Here is a 20022-nt window from a genome sequence, read left to right on the forward strand (position 1 = left end):
ACTTCCGAAGTACACATCCTTTGGATCATATACGTTCCTAATCCCCGTCACATGGTTTGTGGAGTATAATCTTGGCTAGATCTCTCGTTAATAAAGGGCTAATCAAAAGAGTTGGGTCGGGTTGTTCAATCTTTTTAATGAAAAGATCCTTGGTACCATCCTCTCGCCCGAGATTAGCCACTTGTACAGGTTTAACTATTTCCTGAACCTCATGGTTAATCATCTGATTGACCCAGCGACAATACGTGGAATTTGGATTTGATAAATGCAATTATTGACCCAGCTGATGTGGAATTAGTTCTTGCTATACCCATTAGTAGTTCATATCGAGCCGATACACTTGGATGGTATTTTACAAAGTTTGGAAAATATACAGTAAAATCAGGGTATCAAATGGAACAATTTTTTGCAACTGTTTCTGAAATAGTTTATGGCCCAGATATCAAGCCATTGTTAGCACATACATGGACATTAAAATGTTCACCGAAGTGAAGACATTTTATTTGACAAGTAATTTCAGGATGTCTATCAGTATTGGCCAGGTTAACAAACCCATGGAATTCAATGCGATACACAATGTGCACGGTGTGGAGCAGAGGAAGAAACTATTTATCATGTTGGTTTTGAATGTCCTCCGCTTTAGAAACATGGTCCCTATCTCAAATACCAACTCTTCCTGGAGTTTTTTCATTATCATCGGTTTTTTCAAATTTTGATATTTTTAGGAGACTCTCTAAGGAGACAGAAACTTTACAATTTCATTGGATTGTGTGGTACATTTGGAAGGTTAGGAACGATAAGGTGTATTGGAATACGGACATAGATCCACTAACCACTTTGAAAATTGCAGAAACTGAGGTGACATTATGGGCGGTAACACAAAGATCTGAACAAGAATTAACTCCACCTCATAATATCAGTTTTTTGGGATATCTGACTCCAATCACATATGGAGATTGGTGGTGTTATTGATGGTTCTTCGAAAGAGTCAGATTTATCATCGGGATTAGGCTGATACTATTTTAAGGAAACTGATATGGACAAAATATGGGAGCACAAAATGTAAGAATGAGTCTATCGCCTCTACATGCTGAGATCCTCGTATGGGTTATGCTTTGTATGATTGAGAATCAGAAGACGTTAGTAGCTTTTGCTTCAGACTGTTCGGAGTTAGAGTAGATAGTGTCTACACCTGACGAATGGCCAGTATTTGCTTTACACTTGGAAGATTTTGTGAGGATTAAGGACATATTCAACTTCTTTTCAATATCATATATCCCACACATGAAGAACATGAAGGCAAACAATCTGGCAAAAAGTGCTCGAGTCTATCCTCAAGATATTATGTATGTAAGCTCGGCACCACAAGTTTTGGGGTAGTCAACCGTTCTAGGTGCTTAGGCTGTTGACAAAAAAAAAAGTTAGAGAAAACAAAAAAAGTAAAAGACAATGAAAAAGAACTAAAAATGGAAAGAAGAAGAAAAATTAAAATATAAAGAAGAGGATGCATATGCAGACGAAGTAAAAGAAGAAGCATACATACACTAGATAAGTAAAAAATACGAGACGAAACAAATCAGAAAAAGAAGATGAAGTAAAACCAAAAGAAGAAGTAAAAGCCTGAAACGATGAAGAGGAAGATGAAAAAAAAGGAGGAAGAAGAACATAAAGTTGATAAAAAGAAATTTTCGAAAATACGAAGATAAATACGTTGAAGATGAGAAAAAAAAAACCGGAAGAAGAAAATAACAAACTAGAAGAATATAAAGATGGTGAAAGAATATATTAAAATCAAGAAATATAAGGAGAAGAAGACAAATATGATGATTTAGGCCATGTTCGTTTTTGCATCTAGACACTGTATCTGGATGCAAATACTCAAATAATGTTCGTTTGGACACTTTAGAACCAATGTTTAGATGCTGCATCTGAATGTAAAATCAACATCTCAAAACTCTAAATATTTGAGATGTCGTAAAATGTAGAGTTTTGATGCAAATCTAACATCTCAAAAACTAAAAGACCAAAATACCCTTCAGTATAATATATTTATAATTATCCATAAAAAATATCATTTTTGGCAAAAAGAATTATTTTTCACCAAAACAAAAAATATCGTTAAAATCACATAATCACGGTTTTTAGCCAAATCACGTTTTTTCGCCAAGACAAAAAATTTTCAATGTCTAGCCATAAAACATGCAAAATCTTATGTTCCCACTAAATATGCAAAATTTTGATATTCCGCCAAAAACGTAAAATATTATTTTCTCGCTAAAAACGCAAAATCTCGGTTTTCTGCCAAAAACTCAATATTTTGGTATTCCGGTAAAAACGCAAAATTTTGGTTTCCCACCAAAAATGAAAAATCTCGTTTTCCCGCCAAAAATGAAAAATCTCATTTTCCTGCTAAAAACGCAAAATCTTGTTTTTTGGCCAAAATCGCAAAATATTGGTTTTCCACCAAAATCAGAAAATCTCATTTTCCCGCTAAAAACGCAAAATCTCGGTTTTCCGCCAAAAACCCAAAATTTTAGTTTCTCGCCAAAATCGGAAAATCTTGGTTTTCTGCCAAAACCGCAAAATTTTGATTTTCCGCCAAAACGCAAAGTCTCATTTTCCCACAAAAATACAAAATTATTTCACCGCCAAGACCGCAAAATTTTGATTTTCCGCCAAAACGCAAAATCTCATTTTCCCACAAAAATAAAAATTATTTTGCAGGCAAATCTGAGAAACGTTGTTTCCCTGCAAAATTTTATTTCCTGTCAAAATTTTTATTTTTCACCAAAAACGCAAATTCCGATTTCTCCCAAAACGCAAAATAAAATTTTTCTGACAAATCTACGAAATTATTTTTTCCCGAAAAAAATGAAATAATTTTAAGTTAATTTAATATAAAACTAGTTTAATTATAAATAAAAGAAATTATTCAAAAGTATGTCATTTTAGTTCTTTTTAGTCATTTGATATATTTTGCATCCAACTATTTTTTGTAGATTCATAAACTAACAATTTTGTAAGTAGATGCAGCATCTTGATACAAAGTATATATACAAAACTAACAGTATCTAGATATTGTATTTAGTTATAGCATCTAAATGCTAAATCTAGATGCAACATCTAGATAAAAAACTGAATAAGGCCTTAGCTGTCAATGATTTGTAATAATAACTGTCTAAATAAAATTTTGCACAATTAGTGAATTGATCTCATTCTCGTATATACTACAAAAGGTCTGTGAGAAAATTTCTCAGACGCTTCCTAAAGATTGTGACTGTCTATTGTGATTGCATCGCTTTTATCTACTACAGCAATGCTTTGTGGAACAGATCAGTTGAGCTTTACCCTTTTTTCGTAAGTAATTTTCGTTATAGTACCTCCATCAAAGGTATCTCAACATAGGTATTTCAACATTTAACTAAAAGACTTATTCTTATTTTATTATCAAATGTTGAGATACCATTGTTGAGATACTTGTGATGAAGGTGCTCTTATATAATACGAAAAATGAATACAGGGTGGGATAAGATTTTGATATCCAAAACTAACGTTAAACATAAATAAACAAACAAAAAAAGAGTGACGTATCTAGAAAAAATTTAGTTAAAGACATAATTTTATAAACAAGAAAAAATATTTAGTTGGAGATAACTTTTTCTTTTTTATCAATATATTAAAAAAATTATTAAATTTACCAAAAAAAAATAAAGAATAGTAGGGGGCACTTGACCCCGTAACACCTTTACTACATCTACCTCGCGAAAAAACAAAGTCAATATAAAAAGGGTTGTTTTGAAAATAAGAACGTTTTTAAGTTTTAATTTGAGGAAATGGAAGTTTTAAGTTTTAATTAGTCGGGGTAGGGACATATTTTCAATATGACAATCTTACCCTTCATTCTGAGAGAGAGAGAGAGACAGAGCAGTCTGTTCCTCAGAGAGAGACAGAGGCAGAAAATACCGTGGGTCCCAGGCGTTCTCTACCTCCGGCGCGTATCAGCCAGGAAGAGAGCACTCACGCGCGTGTTTGGGTCGTTTTTTGGGCCTGATTTCGAATTTAGGAATGAAATTCCCAAAAACCACCTAACTGGGCCTCGGTTATGGGCCGGAAACTACCCAAGTAATTACACGAAAAACTACCCTTCCCATTCCCTTGTTAATTTTGGCGGGAAAAATTGTGGTTAATTAGGGATAATAGAGTTCATTTGGTTAAAATAAGAAACAAAGTACCCTAACCAAATTAGAAACCCTAGTTTCCCTTTCCAGAAGATGTTGAAATTAAAGGGGAAATTATGCGATGATCTAGAGGACAACAACCCCGGTTAGTTACTTAATCCTATTATTGTACACCCATAGATTTGTCATTGTTATTTTCGATTTTTTCGGTCTGGTGTTAGCCATTTGCCAGTAGTTTTATAGATATGGTGTTCGCGAATTGCAGTGGATGCGTTCATTCTTGTTATGGCGGAAACGTGGATAAGGTACTATACAAGAGAATGGGATTTCAAAATGGACATATCTCGTCGTGGCAGGTGCATAAATTGCAAAGATGTGTCCGGACCAGATGATTTGAGAAATCTGATTGCGCATGAGTTCGGATTAGACACGAGAGTTGTTTCGGTTGAGATTTCCTACTGGTTTGATGATGTTCTAGCTGAGCTTAATGGTGATACGAGTTGTCCATGTGTAATAGTTACTCTTCGAGAGTACAAATTCTTCCTTTCGCTGCATAAGTCTGACAAGTCTGTGAATTTATTTGTCACATTCAAGGAGTCAGTAAATGGTAAAATGGTGAGATTGAAACGGAAGGAAAGTCTTGAAGTTCAAATTGCGAGGGAACGGCGAAAGTCCTTAGGGCCAACAAACTTCATAGCCTCTTCTTCGGCAGAGTCTAGTCAACCCGATGATGAAGCAGATGATGAAGATATCGATGATTGTTTGCTGATAGCACATGCCGAGAAAATATAGGCAGAGGCCGCAATGAACACCTCCAAAGGTGTACAACTTGAAGCTGTCTCTGTTATCCATCCTCCATTGGGATTAAAAATGTCCCAAGAATCAGAGAAAGTAGAGGCTAAGGCCAGCACTAACACCTCTGTTAATGTAAAACCGGATGTTCCAAGTCACGCTGTCTCTGATGACCACCCTGAGTTGGAATTAAAAATGTCCCAGGAATCAGACGAGGCGAGAGATTCGGAAGAGAAGGAAGCTGATGATGTTGACGATGACGCACACGGCTCTGATGATGATTATGATCCGGATTATGATTTTGACTGGTGGAATGATTACGTACTAGCAGATGGAAAGGGTTTCCATTCTAAACCTGGATTTGATGAGGATAAGGATGACTCTGGTAGTTCAGGCGGTTGTGGAACTACTCGCGGAAGTGAGCCGAGTGATTCAAACCATATGGACAACTCCATTGTCTTAACGGAGAGTCCTATTCATTTTCCTGGAAGAAAGAGGACTGTATGTGAGAATGTTCTGGCTCCCCATGGAGATGATCATGATTTTGTGCAGACTCCGACAGGTGATGTCAGTTGGGGGCGTCTGAATGGCGGTGCAGAGCTGAAGAAAGCGATTAAACGTACAGAACTATATGGAATTCCGGATGTGGCACCAGTTTCTGATGAAATGGTAGGGGATTTCGATGAACTTGATTTGTCAAATGAAGATGGAGAGATATGGGTTGGGAAAAAGTTCAGGAACAAGGAACACTTTAAAATCACGTTGGCCATCAATGCGCTGAAGAATATAGTGACGTTCGAATTCAAAAAGCATGCGAAGAAGTACACAGTCGCCGAATGTCCATCAAAGATATGTGATTGGAGAGTGTTGGGGTGTCAAGTTGGCGAGTCAGCGTTGTATGAGGTGAGGAAGGCGTGTTTGAAGCATACATGCCACCCCGACACAAGAAAGAAATTTTCAAAACATGCTACTTCTAAAGTCATGGCGGCTCTGCTGAAGTCTAAGTATGAGAATGCAAATTTGGGCCACGTGCGAGTCAGCTACCTGCAATTGTTCTCTCCGAATATAATATTACAGCCTCGTACTGGAAATGCTGGAAAGCTAAGGAGCTGGCTATATACTCTGCTCACGGAACAGAGGAGACTTCTTTCAAATTATTACCGATTTACCTCCATGTGCTCAAGTATGCTAACCCCGGCACCATGACGCATTTGATAACCGAGAGCGAGAGAGATGAAAAAGAAGGAAAATGTATTACCAGGTTTAAGTCCGTATTTATGGCATTGGCTGCGTGTATATCTGGATGGAAACATTTGAAACAAGTAGTTGTTGTTGATGGGACTCACCTCACTGGTAAGTATAAGGGTTGTCTATTAACGGCCAGTGGACAAGATGCTAATTACCAGGTATATCCAATAGCGTTCGCCGTTGTTGATGCAGAGTCTGACAAGACGTGGAGGTGGTTCTTTGAGAAGTTGTTAGAAATAATTCCAGATTCCTCTGATCTTACTATTATCTCGGATAGGCACGGTGGAATTGCCAAAGCTAAAAAGAAATGGTATCCACAGTCACACCACGGTGCATGTCTTGTCCATATCCAGAGAAATGTTCACGCTAAATACAAAGGTTCCGGTCAGAAAAGGTTGGTGGGAAAGGCTGGAGAAGCGTTCACAGTTTCTAATTTCAAGAAACTATACGCAAGACTGAAGGATGTTGATTATGGTTGTTGGGAGTACATGGAAAAAATCCCTCTTGCGCTGTGGACTAGATCACACTTTTCTGGTCAGAGGTATAATCTGACCTCCAGTAACATTGCAGAGTCTCTGAACAATGCACTATTAGCTCCCAGAGACAGTCCAATCGTTGCAATGCTAGAATTTATCAGGCGAATGTTAAGTAGGTGGCTTGAATGCAGAAGAGAGACCATTCAAAAGATGGATGGTGACGTTACAGAAGAGGTTGACAAGTTAATGAACCTGCAGCAGCAAAAATCTGCTGCACTTTCGGTTCAAGGCATTTCTTTGTGGGAGGTTGAAGTGAGTTCTGAGTTCGGTGTACGGAGGCTTGTTGATCTCCTAAACAAAACATGCTCATGTCTAGAGTTTCAGACATTGAAATACCCTTGCCGACATGCAATGCCCGCGGCTAGGCTTCGCCAAGTGGAGTACAGCAGTTTGGTTGATCCAATTCTTAAGAAATCAATTTGGAGTGCAACAGTTAGTGGCAAAATCCTACCAGTGCCCGACCCTGACGACATTCGTATCCCAGCAGAGGTGCGTGAACTTAATATTATGCCACCTAAGGCAAAACGTCCATCAGGAAGGCCTACGACGAAGAGGAAACTTTCAGCAGGAGAGTATCCTCAGGTTAGTGTACACTAAACATATATTTTTTTCCCCGGTGATACTGATTACTGATTAATGATTATTGATATACGCCGTTGCAGGTTGCAAAAAAAAAGAAGCCAAACAAATGCTCTAGATGTGGAAATGCCGGCCATAACCGGGCAAAATGCAAGGAACCATTGGGTTGACCGGGTGTGGCTATTGTGTGTCTCTTGATGTTTTTTTTGTGGGGATATTGCTTTGTTTTTTGGGTTTGTTTGTAGCGTACACTATGTTTCCCTATATTTAAACTTGGAAAGGCATGAACTATGTTTAATTTGTTATGAAATTTATGATGTTTACTGGTCAGGGTTTAGGGTTTAGACGGTGGACATGTTGCTATGTTTTTTCGGGTTTGTTTCTAGCGTGTACACCCTTGACGGTGGACACTGTTTGTGTACACTGTGATGGTGGACAACATCAATCAGTTTACATCATATAGTGTATTTGCATTTATGGCTTATGTATAAGTTTACATTTATATGGTTTAGCATATAAAATTAAGTTATGGACGTTAAGGGTTATGGGTTAGGGTTTAGGCTTTAGGGTTTAGGGCTTAGGGTTTACGATGAAGGCTTTAGGCTTTATCTTATTAAGGAATCAAAATAATTAGAACAGGCATGGATCTGGATCAAAATAATTATCAAAGACATGGTTCTATAGCAGAGAAAGAAAACTTTTATGAAAGACATGGATCTGGATCAAAATAATTATCAAAGACATGGTTCTATAGCAGAGAAAGAAACTTTATGAAAGACATGGTTTTGGATCAAAATAATTATCAAAGACATGGTTCTATAGCAGAGAAAGAAAACAGTATATAGAAAACGGACAATGATCGTGTCTTTGAATTGAAATTGTAGGACAGGACAACACGAGTAAACGTTTTTTTCAAAAAGCAAGTCATTACAATTTTGAAAATCGCAATAATGAAACCAGTGTCTGAGTTCAAAAAAATCAAATTGGAAACGACAAAAACTAGTTAAGTACCTTTTTTGAAACCTGTTGCACCGTTTGACCGACTCGTTTCCCTTCTTTACTTTATAATGTTTTTCCGGTCGTCCTCTATAAAAACTGTCCCCTGCCTTCTTCAGTGAAACAAGTTTCCGGAGACAGAAAAAGTTAATAACAGCAAAAGTTACTTACTTTCTAAACATGTACTCTGCGAAAGTGGTCTCATTGCAATTGAAGGAAGTGGAGAGGAAAAACAGTCCATGTTTCAGTACAGGTATTTGATGGTTAATTTGTAAATAGGGCATTAGTTAAGTTTTAGTTTTACAGGGTCGGTCTTTTACATCGTCTACCTAATTAGTGGTTTGCCGATTTCATTAGGACATGTGGGTGAGGACTTGTATCATTGGGAAGCTATCATAACGGGGCCTAAAGGTTCACCCTATGAGAATGGTGTTTTCAAAGTAGACATTCACTTTCCGCTTGACTACCCTTTTGCGCCACCTAGGGTAAGGAATGAAGCATATGATTGCTCTCTAAAATTGCTGTATTTTTAGGGTTTAGGATTTAGTCAATAAAGATTTCAATTACTAATAACACTTATATTTTTCAGGTGATGTTCAAAACAAAAGTGTATCACCCAAACGTTAATACTTATGGGAACATTTTTCTGAAGATGTTGAACCCAACTCACTTCAGGACCAACAACAGCATCAATGATGTATTTTTACACATGAAAGAAATAAATCGTTATTGTCTTTTAGGGAATATAATATAGTAATTCCGTTTAAATAAGGGCTTACCTGTGTTTACATGTATATGTAATCAGGTACTGACAGAAATACACCAAATGTTTACTGCCCCCCGAATAGGCGAAGGACACTTTTTTGTTGAAGAAATTGCTAGGATTTACGTGGAAGACAGGGCTGCTTTTGAAACCACTGCACTTGCGTGGACGGTGGAGCACGCCGGAGGAGCATAAACTCCTTAATTGTACTTTTAATTATGTTTGTTGAATTGTGTATTTTGTTTAGGAAAAAAATAAGACCTCTATTTTGTTAGCGTGTAGTTGGTTGGGAAGTTTATGACTTCATATTAACTTTTTAATATCATTTTGTGGTTTTTATGTTTTGGATTTGATAAAATGTCGAAGCATAAATTGTCCAACGATTTCATGAAACATAAATCATGAAATATTAATTCAAAGATTGTTCATTACATACTAAAAAGGAAATATATGTGTACACTTCATATAGTGTACACATACTCGTGTACACTTGCAATGGTGTACAGCATAAACTTATTTTTAAAGCATTTCGCAGATACGCCTAGCACACCAATATATGAAGCAACCATTGCAAAGTACTCGGATCTCAGGTTCAAAATGATCAAATGCACAATCAGGCAGCTTGATGACGTCGTCGTTTGGATATGGAAATGAGTTTGAGTACGTATCCATGTATGCAGTTCCGTAATATGAAATCTCAAGAATTAACTCCTCACCTAATTGTCGCACGCTCTCTGACTGTAGACTTCCGTGATGCGTTGCCAACAGCTGCAATGTTTGGCTTGCGGAACAAGGGTCACCCAAGCAAACGCTGAACATGGCGGACGCCAGGGTCGAGAGAGCGTCGGTGGGAACATTTGGTTCCAGCATGGTCCTACTTGCAATGAGATATGCGCCTCTTGTTGCAAGTCTCAGGCCTTCCCAGTATCTTGCCTCAGGGTTTCCACTCGCCAAACATCTCAGAAAGAATGGGCGTCTTTCATTTCCAGGGCATATGTCGTTGGGGACACAGCAAAGGGCATAAATGTTGGAAGCTTTGAGGACATCGTCGGTGAAAACAAGCCGGAGGGTGCGCTTTCCAGCGCGCACAAATGGTCCGAGTCGCCAAAATGCTTCACTGCCGAGCCTCTTCAGGATTTCGACAAGAATTTCATCAGGCAAGTCTGGGAGCGACATGTTCGGTTTAGGGTTTGTTATGTTTGGTTTAGGGTTTTTTTTGCTGGAAAGGATGCAAGTTTTGGTAAGACAAAGCGAAATCATCATATATGGACTTCACTGGTGTGTGGTTGGGGGGTGGAGAATTTATTATACGGTTGAAAATAATATAATAGTGTACTTCCTTTTAGTAAATATTTCACCTACCCGTTTTGTACCCCCAATTTTTTGGAATAATGTTCAGTTCTCTTTTATTAAAGTGCCTGAAACTACTAGTTACATTTATAATGTAATGCGACGTGTTGGGGTCAGTTTAGCAGTTATTGAAGTGGCTCTTATCTGTATACCAACCACGAATTAGGACATTTATATATCTATCCACCTTGTCTACAAATAAAGCGAATCAAATTTATTTCTCACCAAAGTGAAACAACAATGCACTACTTAGACGATGATGTTTTAGGGTTAATAGTAAAGAAAGTAGCTGAGGATGATTCCTATCATCTTGCCCCCTTTATTCGCGCAGGAAAACGTGGAAGAGCCATCGCGTTCACCGACGACGTGTTACGCTCTGCAGACATCTCTCGATTGGTTGACTCACCGCTCGACGTATCCCCTAGGAGCCGTCACCGCCCATTCTTTGAGCGTTGTCTTGGCGCCTGTAATCCACGAGCTATTTATTTCGAAGCCATTAGAGTTGCCGTGAGTGAGCAAAGATTGTATTCAGCGATTACAATGCTTAACCGACTTCTCCCATGTGATAAACATGCTACTTTCGCATGTGCCATGTTTGAAATTTGCGTCGGTCGTCCATGAAGGGCTAAAAATCTCCTCACCTATGTATTCACTCACCACGTCCCTTATGCGGCTTATGAAATGAAGCTGTTAGCGCACGCCGTTATACGTCACGTATGGGAGTTCGCACTGGGGCCGTTTCAAGATCCGTGGGGTAGCCTTTGGTCCTTCCCCATCACCCTACAAGAAGAACCTATATCGGAGTGTGTAGATGACCATTACGATGGCTCAAATACACCAGACTGCGAGTATTGCCTTCTACAATGCACGGCTCTGCGCATAAGATATTTACTTTAGTTTAATTATTTAAATTGCAAGTGCTTGTTTTATTTTGTAATAAATTCAAGGTGGAAACTAAGTGAAAATCACTTGGCGATTGATGTTGTAACAAGTAGCTACTAACAACTTAACTAGTTGTAACAATGTAACTACTTCTTTAATTTCTGTAGTTGGTAAACATCACTTCACAAACTTATTGTAATATTACTTCTGTTCAACTACACACTAATTGTCTTACCATTAACTATTTCTCAACAACAACTACCCATGGAATTCAATATATAGTTTCATAAAATTGCGCAGAAAGTTCACCCTACACAAACCTTACACAAACCCTATATCCTTCCCAAAAAATGCCAAATTTACCAGATTTACCAGATCATATTTTCGAAATCATTGTGAAGAAAGTTGCTGAGTCTGACTGCATCGACCTTGGACCGATTATTCTGGCCGGGACCCGTGGTAGAGACATTGCGTATAGCGCGGAAGTACTCAGATCGGCATACCTATGGACATTGCATGACACACCATCTCGGATATACCCTGGTGGAGTATATCGGCCTTTATTCCTGCGCTGCTTAGCGTCGAGAAATCCACGGGCCATATTGGTCGAAGCTATAAGGTTCGTGTCAACAGAGGAGAAGATCTACACCGCCATCAGGATGCTAAATATATAAGCTCGTGCCATCAGTAGTCTATGCGACTTACAGCTGTGCGATTTTGCAAATGTGCGTGGGTCGCCCTAACAGAGGGAAAAAACTTCTGAAGATGGTTTTTATGTACCACTATCCTCATGATTCTCGTGAAATTCTTGAAGTCGCCGCAGAGATAGTAGATTTATTCTGGTCATTTTGCCCACGTAATAAACATACATACAAGGAAAAGTTCAGGTACCCTAGTCTCATTCATGAAGACAACTCTGCGTCGTGCGAAGTGTATCACGAGAATGTGCATTATATTGTTACATGTGAAAATTGTTATCTTAGATGTTCGGCAGAACGCATAGCAAAAATGCTTTAGTATCGATGTGCTATGCTCGCTTGTCGCTTGTTTGTAAAATAAATATGAAATTTTTATAACAGCCTTATGTTTAACAGCCTTATGTCAAAAAAAGGGTTTACAATCACGTATACCAATGTTGGTGTACGTTTACGAACCCGTATACCAATTATAGTGTACGTTTACGTTCAAGTATTCATCGTTCTTTAAAAATGTGTAATGTTATTATATTTTCAACCTGTTTTACGTTTCCAATCTATATCTGACCCCGTTTACGTAAGTAAGTGTACGTCTTTAGGTTTACGGTTTTAGGTATACGTAAGTAGGTGTACGTCTATAGGTATACGGTAATAGGTGTACATAAATAATTACAGTGAAGAGGTGTACAAAATTAATTACTGCCCTAGACGAAATGATATCCTAGCTTGATGATTAATTACGTAAGTAGGTGTACGTAAGTAGGTGTACGTCTATAGGTATACGGTAATAAGTGTACATAAATAATTACAGTGAAGAGGTGTACATAATTAATTACTGCCCTAGACGAAATGATATTCTGGCACTTTCATGTTGATACAAAACATTTTAAGAGCTTGATGATTAATTACTACATTTACGAACATAAGTACCATAAATATCATAAAATCAACTACTAATTCTCCGTAGATTATATTTATACAAAAGTAAGAGTTGCAACTAAAAACCGAAAGCAGACAAGCAATTTGAAAAATATCAGTTGTAGTTTGGAACACTTAGACAACATAAATAATTAAAGAGACACGAATGCAAGCAAATACTAAGATTACGGCTTTCACCAATCGAGCATGAACGGCCAGCCTGGAACGACGTTCCTAATGAAGCGGAAGAACCTTTGGGTCTCTTGGGCCCAGAAACAGGTTGTGCACTTTGGCTGCTTAAAGTCTTCTGCAAACCACTGGAGCCAGTAATTGATAACCCCGCAGTGACAGGTGTACAGCGCAAGGAATCTCGGATGAAAGGCAGCCACTTTCTCAGTGAAATCCACTGGCAAATCGAAATTCCATCCGTGTGGAACATCGGCCAGCAACAACCGGCTCATCCTCCTCTGGTTTTGCACCGTGAGCCTGCCCAAATACTCCTCTGCACGGACGAAGTCTTCCGGCACAGCTCTGAGCCACATCCCGTACACAAAAAGGGCTCGGTCGTAGCCTCCCTCCGCAGCAGCCCTTATCAATTCCACGCCTTCACAATCGTGGAAGAAAAAGTAGGCTTGCATCCCCCTCTCGAAAATAACCCCTGGATTACCCGCGTCATGGAATCTCCTCATCATCGTTGGGTAATGTGGAACCGCCGCTTGTTCATGCACGATTTTGGCGGGATCAATGGCTCGATAGAAACCCCTGCTTGTGCCGATACGGTTGAAACGAGAACAAACAGCACGGAGGCGGGCTATTTCCCTTATAGTTGGGTTTGTAGCGGCCAGAATTTGTTCCAGCAATTCAACAGGGAGTGAGAGAAGATAGGAAAAGTCAGCATCACCACCTCTGTTTCTCCTTGGAACCATCGTTTATTTCGGTGAAAAGAGAAAAGATAAGAAAATGGAATGAGGAAGATGAGAAAGAATTGAAAATGGTACAAAAGAGGAAGTTATGATGGTTCTAAGTAGGCAGTTACGGTGAAGGGATTGAATTTAAAGAGGTAGTGCAGTTTTAATAGAGCCGAATAGCTGTCTTTGAAGAGAGACGTTGAAAAGAGACGAAAATGTGTCTTTTCGTTTACCGGCAAAATTAAATTACCACAATAAATACAAAGAATTACCAAATAAGACAGCCCTTTTATAATTGTTGGAAAATAAATTTCTTGTCATCATTACAGACGTTTTCTCAACATCACGTTAACCGAGATAGAGTAGAGATTGAGTCCACATAGACGAAATCATGATTTTTTTTAAAAAATATGCGTACAGAAATAGGTAAGGTAAGACTTTTAATAAATAATGTCGTGTGTATATCCATGTTCTCCAAAAATTCTCTGAAACAGATAATGTCGTTTGTTTACTCAAATATATAATATGTGATAACTGTAACATTCAGGTGTACAAATTTAGGTGTACATATTGAGTCCAGATTGAGGTGTTTTTTTTTGTGTAGTTATTAGGCGTACACAGAGAGGTAAGCTGAGACTTTAAAGATATAAGAGAACGGTAAGAGAACGGTTCTCGAAAAACTTGCACTACCACCCACCGAAATTAAATAAAGTCAGCACAATTAAAGTATCCATAGATTGAAAGCAAAACAAAGTACACCTACATACATACATACGTAGTAGGCCTAAATAAAATTTTAAATCTTAAAGTACGAAGTAACAGCAACGCCGAGGTGTACTTAACTTAGGTGTACACACCAAGGTGTACACCCCGCAGGTGTACACACCGAAACTGGTTGACTTGCACCAATCAGTCACCATTCTTCCATTGACGGCCCAGAACGCGCTGCATACCAAACAAATACGAAGAACTTTTGCGTTTCCTGTGCCCAGAAACACGACGTGCACATGCTTGGCCCCTTTAACAATTCGTCATGCCAATCAAGTTGAGCATTGGCAACACCACAGCGACAAGACCAAAGTGTGGCAAACTGAGCATTAGTCTCAAATCTCCTCCTCGAGAACTCTTCTGGCAAAATAACATAACCACGCTCACCTCCATCAATAATTTTCTGAATTATTCTCCTCATTGCCCCCCTGCCTAGTTTTGAAAGGTACTCTAAACCCACGGGGTCTTCAACCACTGCTTTCATGTACATGCCATACATGTAAATACATGTTTCGTATCCCATATCTGCAGATTCCTTGATGAGTTTTATGCCACATTTGTCTCCTCGGCAGAAGTAGGATTGCGTGCGTCATACATCGTCCTCAACAAGTTGGGAAATTCCCAATTCGCGATAAAAGGCATATCGAAATCTTCGGGAATAGGCATCTCCAATTCCACGGGATCAACCGATGCTAGAAAATTTTTGGTTAAAGTGCAGGCCTGGAACCGTTTGCAAACTTGCTTCAGTGTGAAAATTTGTTGGACGGAGTTGCAACTGTATGCGAGAACCTTCTCCAATAGTTCGTCGGGAAGCGCCATCAGAGGGGATTGACGATAATCACGGATATCCGCATCACATCGCCCTCTCTTTGGTGCCATATTTAATTTGTGAGGTTCAATTGTGATAAAAATGGTTGTTTATGGAGATGGAATAACTGCGGTTTAGGATTTGTGAAGCGGAACGGTTCTTAATGTTACATATATATAATAATTAAAAAAGCCCACTAAATGACCGTATACATTAAATGCGGTTACCGTTAAGATTGTAAATGAGTTTGTAAAATTAGTGGATAAACCATAAATTTCCTTGTTGTACACCCAATTGATGTACACGTAAATGGATATTGGTGTACAGGTACATATTTAGCCGGGAACAAGGTATTCACACAACAATTAATAAATACTAAAATAATGTGAAGTATAAACAAATTTGTCTTTATGTACTCCCATTTGATGCATATTGGTGTACAACTAAACGCTATTAGGTGTACGGATACGCAATTATTAAAGTAAACTAAATTATAAGCAAATTATATAATCGACACACCAATTAATAGATAGTAAAGTAAACAATATTATAAGCATATAAATTATCAAATAAACCCACATCCTAAACATTATCAAACACATAATCCAACAAATAACCCTTGCATAAATTGTCAAGTTCAACATTAAACTTCAACATTCGTCCTAAGTGTTGGCAATAGCCGGATTCCTGACAAACTCTTCGTATGAGTCCATGGCGTATTTCTCCCTTAACCTGTCAACGTCATCGTCCGTTATCAAACCCATATCCTCCACTCCAAGGCCTGCAGCATGCATCTCTAAGAATTTGGCCGCACATGGACCACAGTCACCGGATCTTTTGTTCTGATATATGCCCTCCAAACGACTCCATGTGTAAGGGGTGGTGCATAGGCCTTCCGTTAATTTGCTATCCAAATAACGCTTCAATATAAATGGCATACTTTGACACACGGGCGCCATATACTGCTCCACAGCGGCTTCATCATTATGACTGATGAATGAGTCCAAAATCTTTATGTTGCCCGTTTTAAAGTCAATTACAAGGCCCACCCAATGCTCAGACCCCCAGTTCATGGGGACGTATACAACGTCCACAAACCGTACAAACATTTGCCTCTACCGCTGATTAGCCCACTTTGCTGGTTTTCCCAATACAATGCCCTGAATGGTTTTCCCCCAGTCATACTGATTTTTGTCTCGCGATATGAAATCGTTGTAGTAGTTGCCGATGATGGATATGAACAAGGTGTCTACAAATGCTACCCTGTCTTTCAAGTATATTTCACCTCTACGTCTCCAAAGCATGGCCATTATGACTTGCATGTGCTGACGAAAAATAAAACATAAATAACATATAATACAGATAATTAAAGATTGAGTAAGTACTAACTATATACTTACCATCGTGTTAACCCACTCAATAGGCTTCGCAATTTGTAGGAAGAATTGATTGTTCACAGTATGACCATTGACAATGCAAAATTCGCTGTAATGAGAGCAATTGGTAATTGATTAGAATGAAAGTTTAAGGATAAATTGCTTTCAATACGATATAACTTACATGTTTCTTTCACGCGATAATAACTCCTGAAATGCCTTGAAGTGGTCTTGGTCAACTGTTTCGAGTGGTTTGTACGCAGCTTTCGATCTGGATACAAATAGAGCTTTCACCTTTGAATCAGCGGTGTAAATATCTCGAATCTTGTCCGATCGTACACGTGCGCGTTTTGCTCTACTTCTTCCTCCTCTTCCTGTTCCTCTACCTCTTCGTCCTCTTCCTGTTCCTCCACTTGTTCTCCTTACACCAGACGATCCCTCAACTTCTTGTGGGGGTTTTGGAGTACAAGGGGTCTTCTGCGAAGCATCACTTGCATCCTCAGGCGCAGTATGGTAATCTTTCCCCGCATTTGAGTCGTCCTCATTAGCCACACCCTACAAACCACCGTAACAATAAAGCGTATAACATATCAATCGTATACCTAGCGTATACCTAAACACTACTGTATACACATGCATATCATATGAACAACTTTAATGTCTGACCTGTGCATCCTGCGCATCTGTCTGCGCTTCATGTTTCTTATATGCGTAGCTCAATGGGTGAGGAGTCTGAGGTTTGTAGACTACTAAGGGGCCTGACACCAAATTTGTTCTACCACCATCCACCTGAATAAGTCATAAAAAACATAGCACATTACACCCACGTTATGAAACTTAATAGAGTCAGCTGCTGACTAAACAATTAGCTCACCTCGTTGAGGCCAGAAGGTGGAATTTCATCCGGAGTGACGAAGTAAGGAGGTGGACGAGTTGTTCCTGAATTGGCTTGTCCCGGTTCAGGGGTCATCGTCGGAGCTTCTGGAGTCTTCAAGTACGCATGGTCCCTGGGAGAATAATGGTCCCCGCCGTAGTAACTAGAGGTCCCTTCTTCATCATCTCTTTCTTTCTGGTGTACACCATCTTCGGGGTGTACACCATCATTATGGCGTACGCTAGACTGTGCCCCTCCATCTTCGGCTTCGTCTTCATCTTCATCCGCTTTTTCACCATCTTTTTTTGTATTCTGTCCTTCGTCATCCTGTTCCCCATCTTCTTTTGACTGGTGTACATCGTCATCTTCTTCGTCCTCTTGGTATACGCCCAATCTCTTGTCCAACTCGGTCTTAATCTCAGGAAGGAGCAAAGTATTCTGAAGTACTATCCATCTTTTAAGATCTTTAATCTGTCAACTTTCAGGTGTTTCATCTTCCGATAGATTAGAAAAGTTCTTGCCCCTGCCTCTCTTCCTCTGCATATTACGTTTTTCAGTTTGATGGGTTTTCTGTTTCTTTTTCGGTCGGGTGGATGGCTCAGGTTCCTGTTCATTGGTAACCTCGTCCTCTGCATCACTAATATCCACGATAGGTGCCGGTGCCACTGCAAAATCCGAAGGTGTGAATTTGTACCCCTCGGCCATGAGTTCCTGCATGAATGCAACTTCGGCATCCTCTACCTCATCTCCCCAACGCAATTCATTTTGTTGGTCATTCTCACCATCATCCACTACCATCTGTTTCACAGAAAACTAAGACAAAAAATATACAATTGCAAATTTACCAACCAAAATGACAGAGCACTTATCTTTTAAGAGAAGTACTACAAAATAAGACTACAAATAGTACTAAATATAATACTACAAATAATTTACCAGAGGGTCGGATTCGACGGCATGTATGTCCCCAAGATGCAACAGTGTGATAACGTTTTGACAGCCTTCGGGATCTTCAAGGAATGTCTTCAAGTTATCAGGTTGAGGAATTTTGGAAACCAACATTGGTATAGATTGGAGGGCCATGAGTTGTAGTGATAGAGGGAATCCATAGCATGCACTGGTTTTCTGTTTAAGTTGACGGCGCAATCGTGTTACAGGATTCTCCCTTTTCTCGGCATCCGTGATTGCCTTCGGAGCTTGAAAACAAGATACTGTTTTGTTAAAGGATACCCTCCCCCATGGATACAGCATGAACCTATCCAAGTCACTCAACATCTCAACGTATTTCTCGGTGAGGGCCAGATTTTTGCTATTGCAAAACAGAACACCGTCGACAAGAACGATTAGGGCCAATGGAAGCCGTTTCCATCGGGGTAGATCCGGGTCCTTTAGCATTTCAAGCACATCATACACGTTCATAGCCTTCACTCTTCCGAACAGGTCTTTCCAGATTCCTGTTTTCCCGACTTCTTCTTCTTCTTCTGTGCTATCAGGTTCGGGATTGCAATTCAATCCAGTGATTTCCTTGAACTCCCGTATCGAATATCTCAGAGGCTGTCCACCAAAGAGGAACCAAATCTCGTGTTTCTTCGTGGTCACAAGTTGTCATGATAGAAGGGCATGGACAAGTTTGGCGCTGTTGCAACATCTTGCAACAGGTAGATGGAATAACTTCCCAAACTGGGAATGAAGTAGCTTCTCAAGATCTTCAGTACCCTTTAACGCCTCGACAAGGAGGCCAATTACATTGGCCTTTGAATATATGTTCAACCGAGCACCAACGGGGTAGCAACCATCGCCGAGGACTCTTTTTGGTAGTTTTCCGAAAGGTTATTTGAAGCTTCTCCATCTTCCATGCCTGTATTTGAAGGTTCTCCGTCTTCCATTCCTGTATTTGAACGAAAACAACAATTTCGAAATGCACGAAAAGATATAGTATTCTGGATAAACACTGAAATGCAAACCTAGGGGAAATGTTTGAGGGAAAGGAGTTCGAAGGAGTTCGAAAGAGAGAACATATATCTGGGAAAACTACCCTATTTGTATGCTCTCCTATAAAAACTTCTGTAACTGTTTCTAGATGATATAAGAGTAATCCAACCGTTTGAAATCAATATGTAGACATAAGTACTACAGTTCATAACCGCTAATACATAAATGAAGCCAATCAGCGCCCCGTTTCAATCTTAATTTTAATTACAAACCGCCAGTACAGTTCAGACAAGGTCGAAGTTCATAAATGTAACTTACTTTTAGAATTCTGAGCAGGCCATTCTAGAAGAAGAGGAGCGAATTGTACTTTGGCTCTACACCGCCGGCATGGATTCAGACGACTCGAGTGAATGGGATGT

At 39.3% G+C, this 20022-nt stretch overlaps 2 protein-coding genes across 2 annotated transcripts; one reads left to right on the top strand and one right to left on the bottom strand.

The window, feature by feature from the left end:
• Positions 1-8509: 8509 nt before the first annotated feature.
• LOC112088414 (ubiquitin-conjugating enzyme E2-17 kDa-like) lies at positions 8510-9287 on the top strand. The gene is made up of 4 exons (XM_024158690.1): positions 8510-8582; positions 8687-8814; positions 8919-9026; positions 9135-9287. The coding sequence occupies exons 1-4, from the start codon at positions 8510-8512 to the stop codon at positions 9285-9287; spliced, it is 462 nt and encodes a 153-aa protein (XP_024014458.1).
• Positions 9288-16536: 7249 nt separating this feature from the next.
• On the bottom strand, positions 16537-19557 carry LOC18022827. The gene is made up of 8 exons (XM_024158691.1): positions 19450-19557; positions 18608-19258; positions 18293-18469; positions 17672-18109; positions 17464-17586; positions 16982-17352; positions 16822-16906; positions 16537-16746 (listed from the first exon to the last, which is right to left on the bottom strand). Exons 1-8 carry the CDS (start codon positions 19555-19557, stop codon positions 16537-16539), a joined length of 2163 nt encoding a protein of 720 aa, XP_024014459.1.
• Positions 19558-20022: the final 465 nt, after the last annotated feature.

This window comes from Eutrema salsugineum, unplaced genomic scaffold (assembly GCF_000478725.1).
Source record: "Eutrema salsugineum unplaced genomic scaffold, Eutsalg1_0 scaffold_14, whole genome shotgun sequence".
NCBI classification, from domain to species: Eukaryota; Viridiplantae; Streptophyta; class Magnoliopsida; order Brassicales; family Brassicaceae; genus Eutrema; species Eutrema salsugineum.

Coding starts and splice junctions, on each gene's coding strand:
- LOC112088414 (XM_024158690.1), top strand. CDS start 8,510: ATGTACTCTGCGAAAGTGGTCTCATTGCAATTGAAGGAAGTGGAGAGG. Junction 8,815..8,918: donor ACCCTTTTGCGCCACCTAGG/GTAAGGAATGAA, acceptor TATATTTTTCAG/GTGATGTTCAAAACAAAAGT. Junction 9,027..9,134: donor CCAACAACAGCATCAATGAT/GTATTTTTACAC, acceptor ATATGTAATCAG/GTACTGACAGAAATACACCA.
- LOC18022827 (XM_024158691.1), bottom strand. CDS start 19,557: ATGGAAGACGGAGAACCTTCAAATACAGGCATGGAAGATGGAGAAGCT. Junction 19,259..19,449: donor CGATGGTTGCTACCCCGTTG/GTGCTCGGTTGA, acceptor GTGACCACGAAG/AAACACGAGATTTGGTTCCT. Junction 16,747..16,821: donor TTGAGTGGGTTAACACGATG/GTAAGTATATAG, acceptor ATTTTTCGTCAG/CACATGCAAGTCATAATGGC.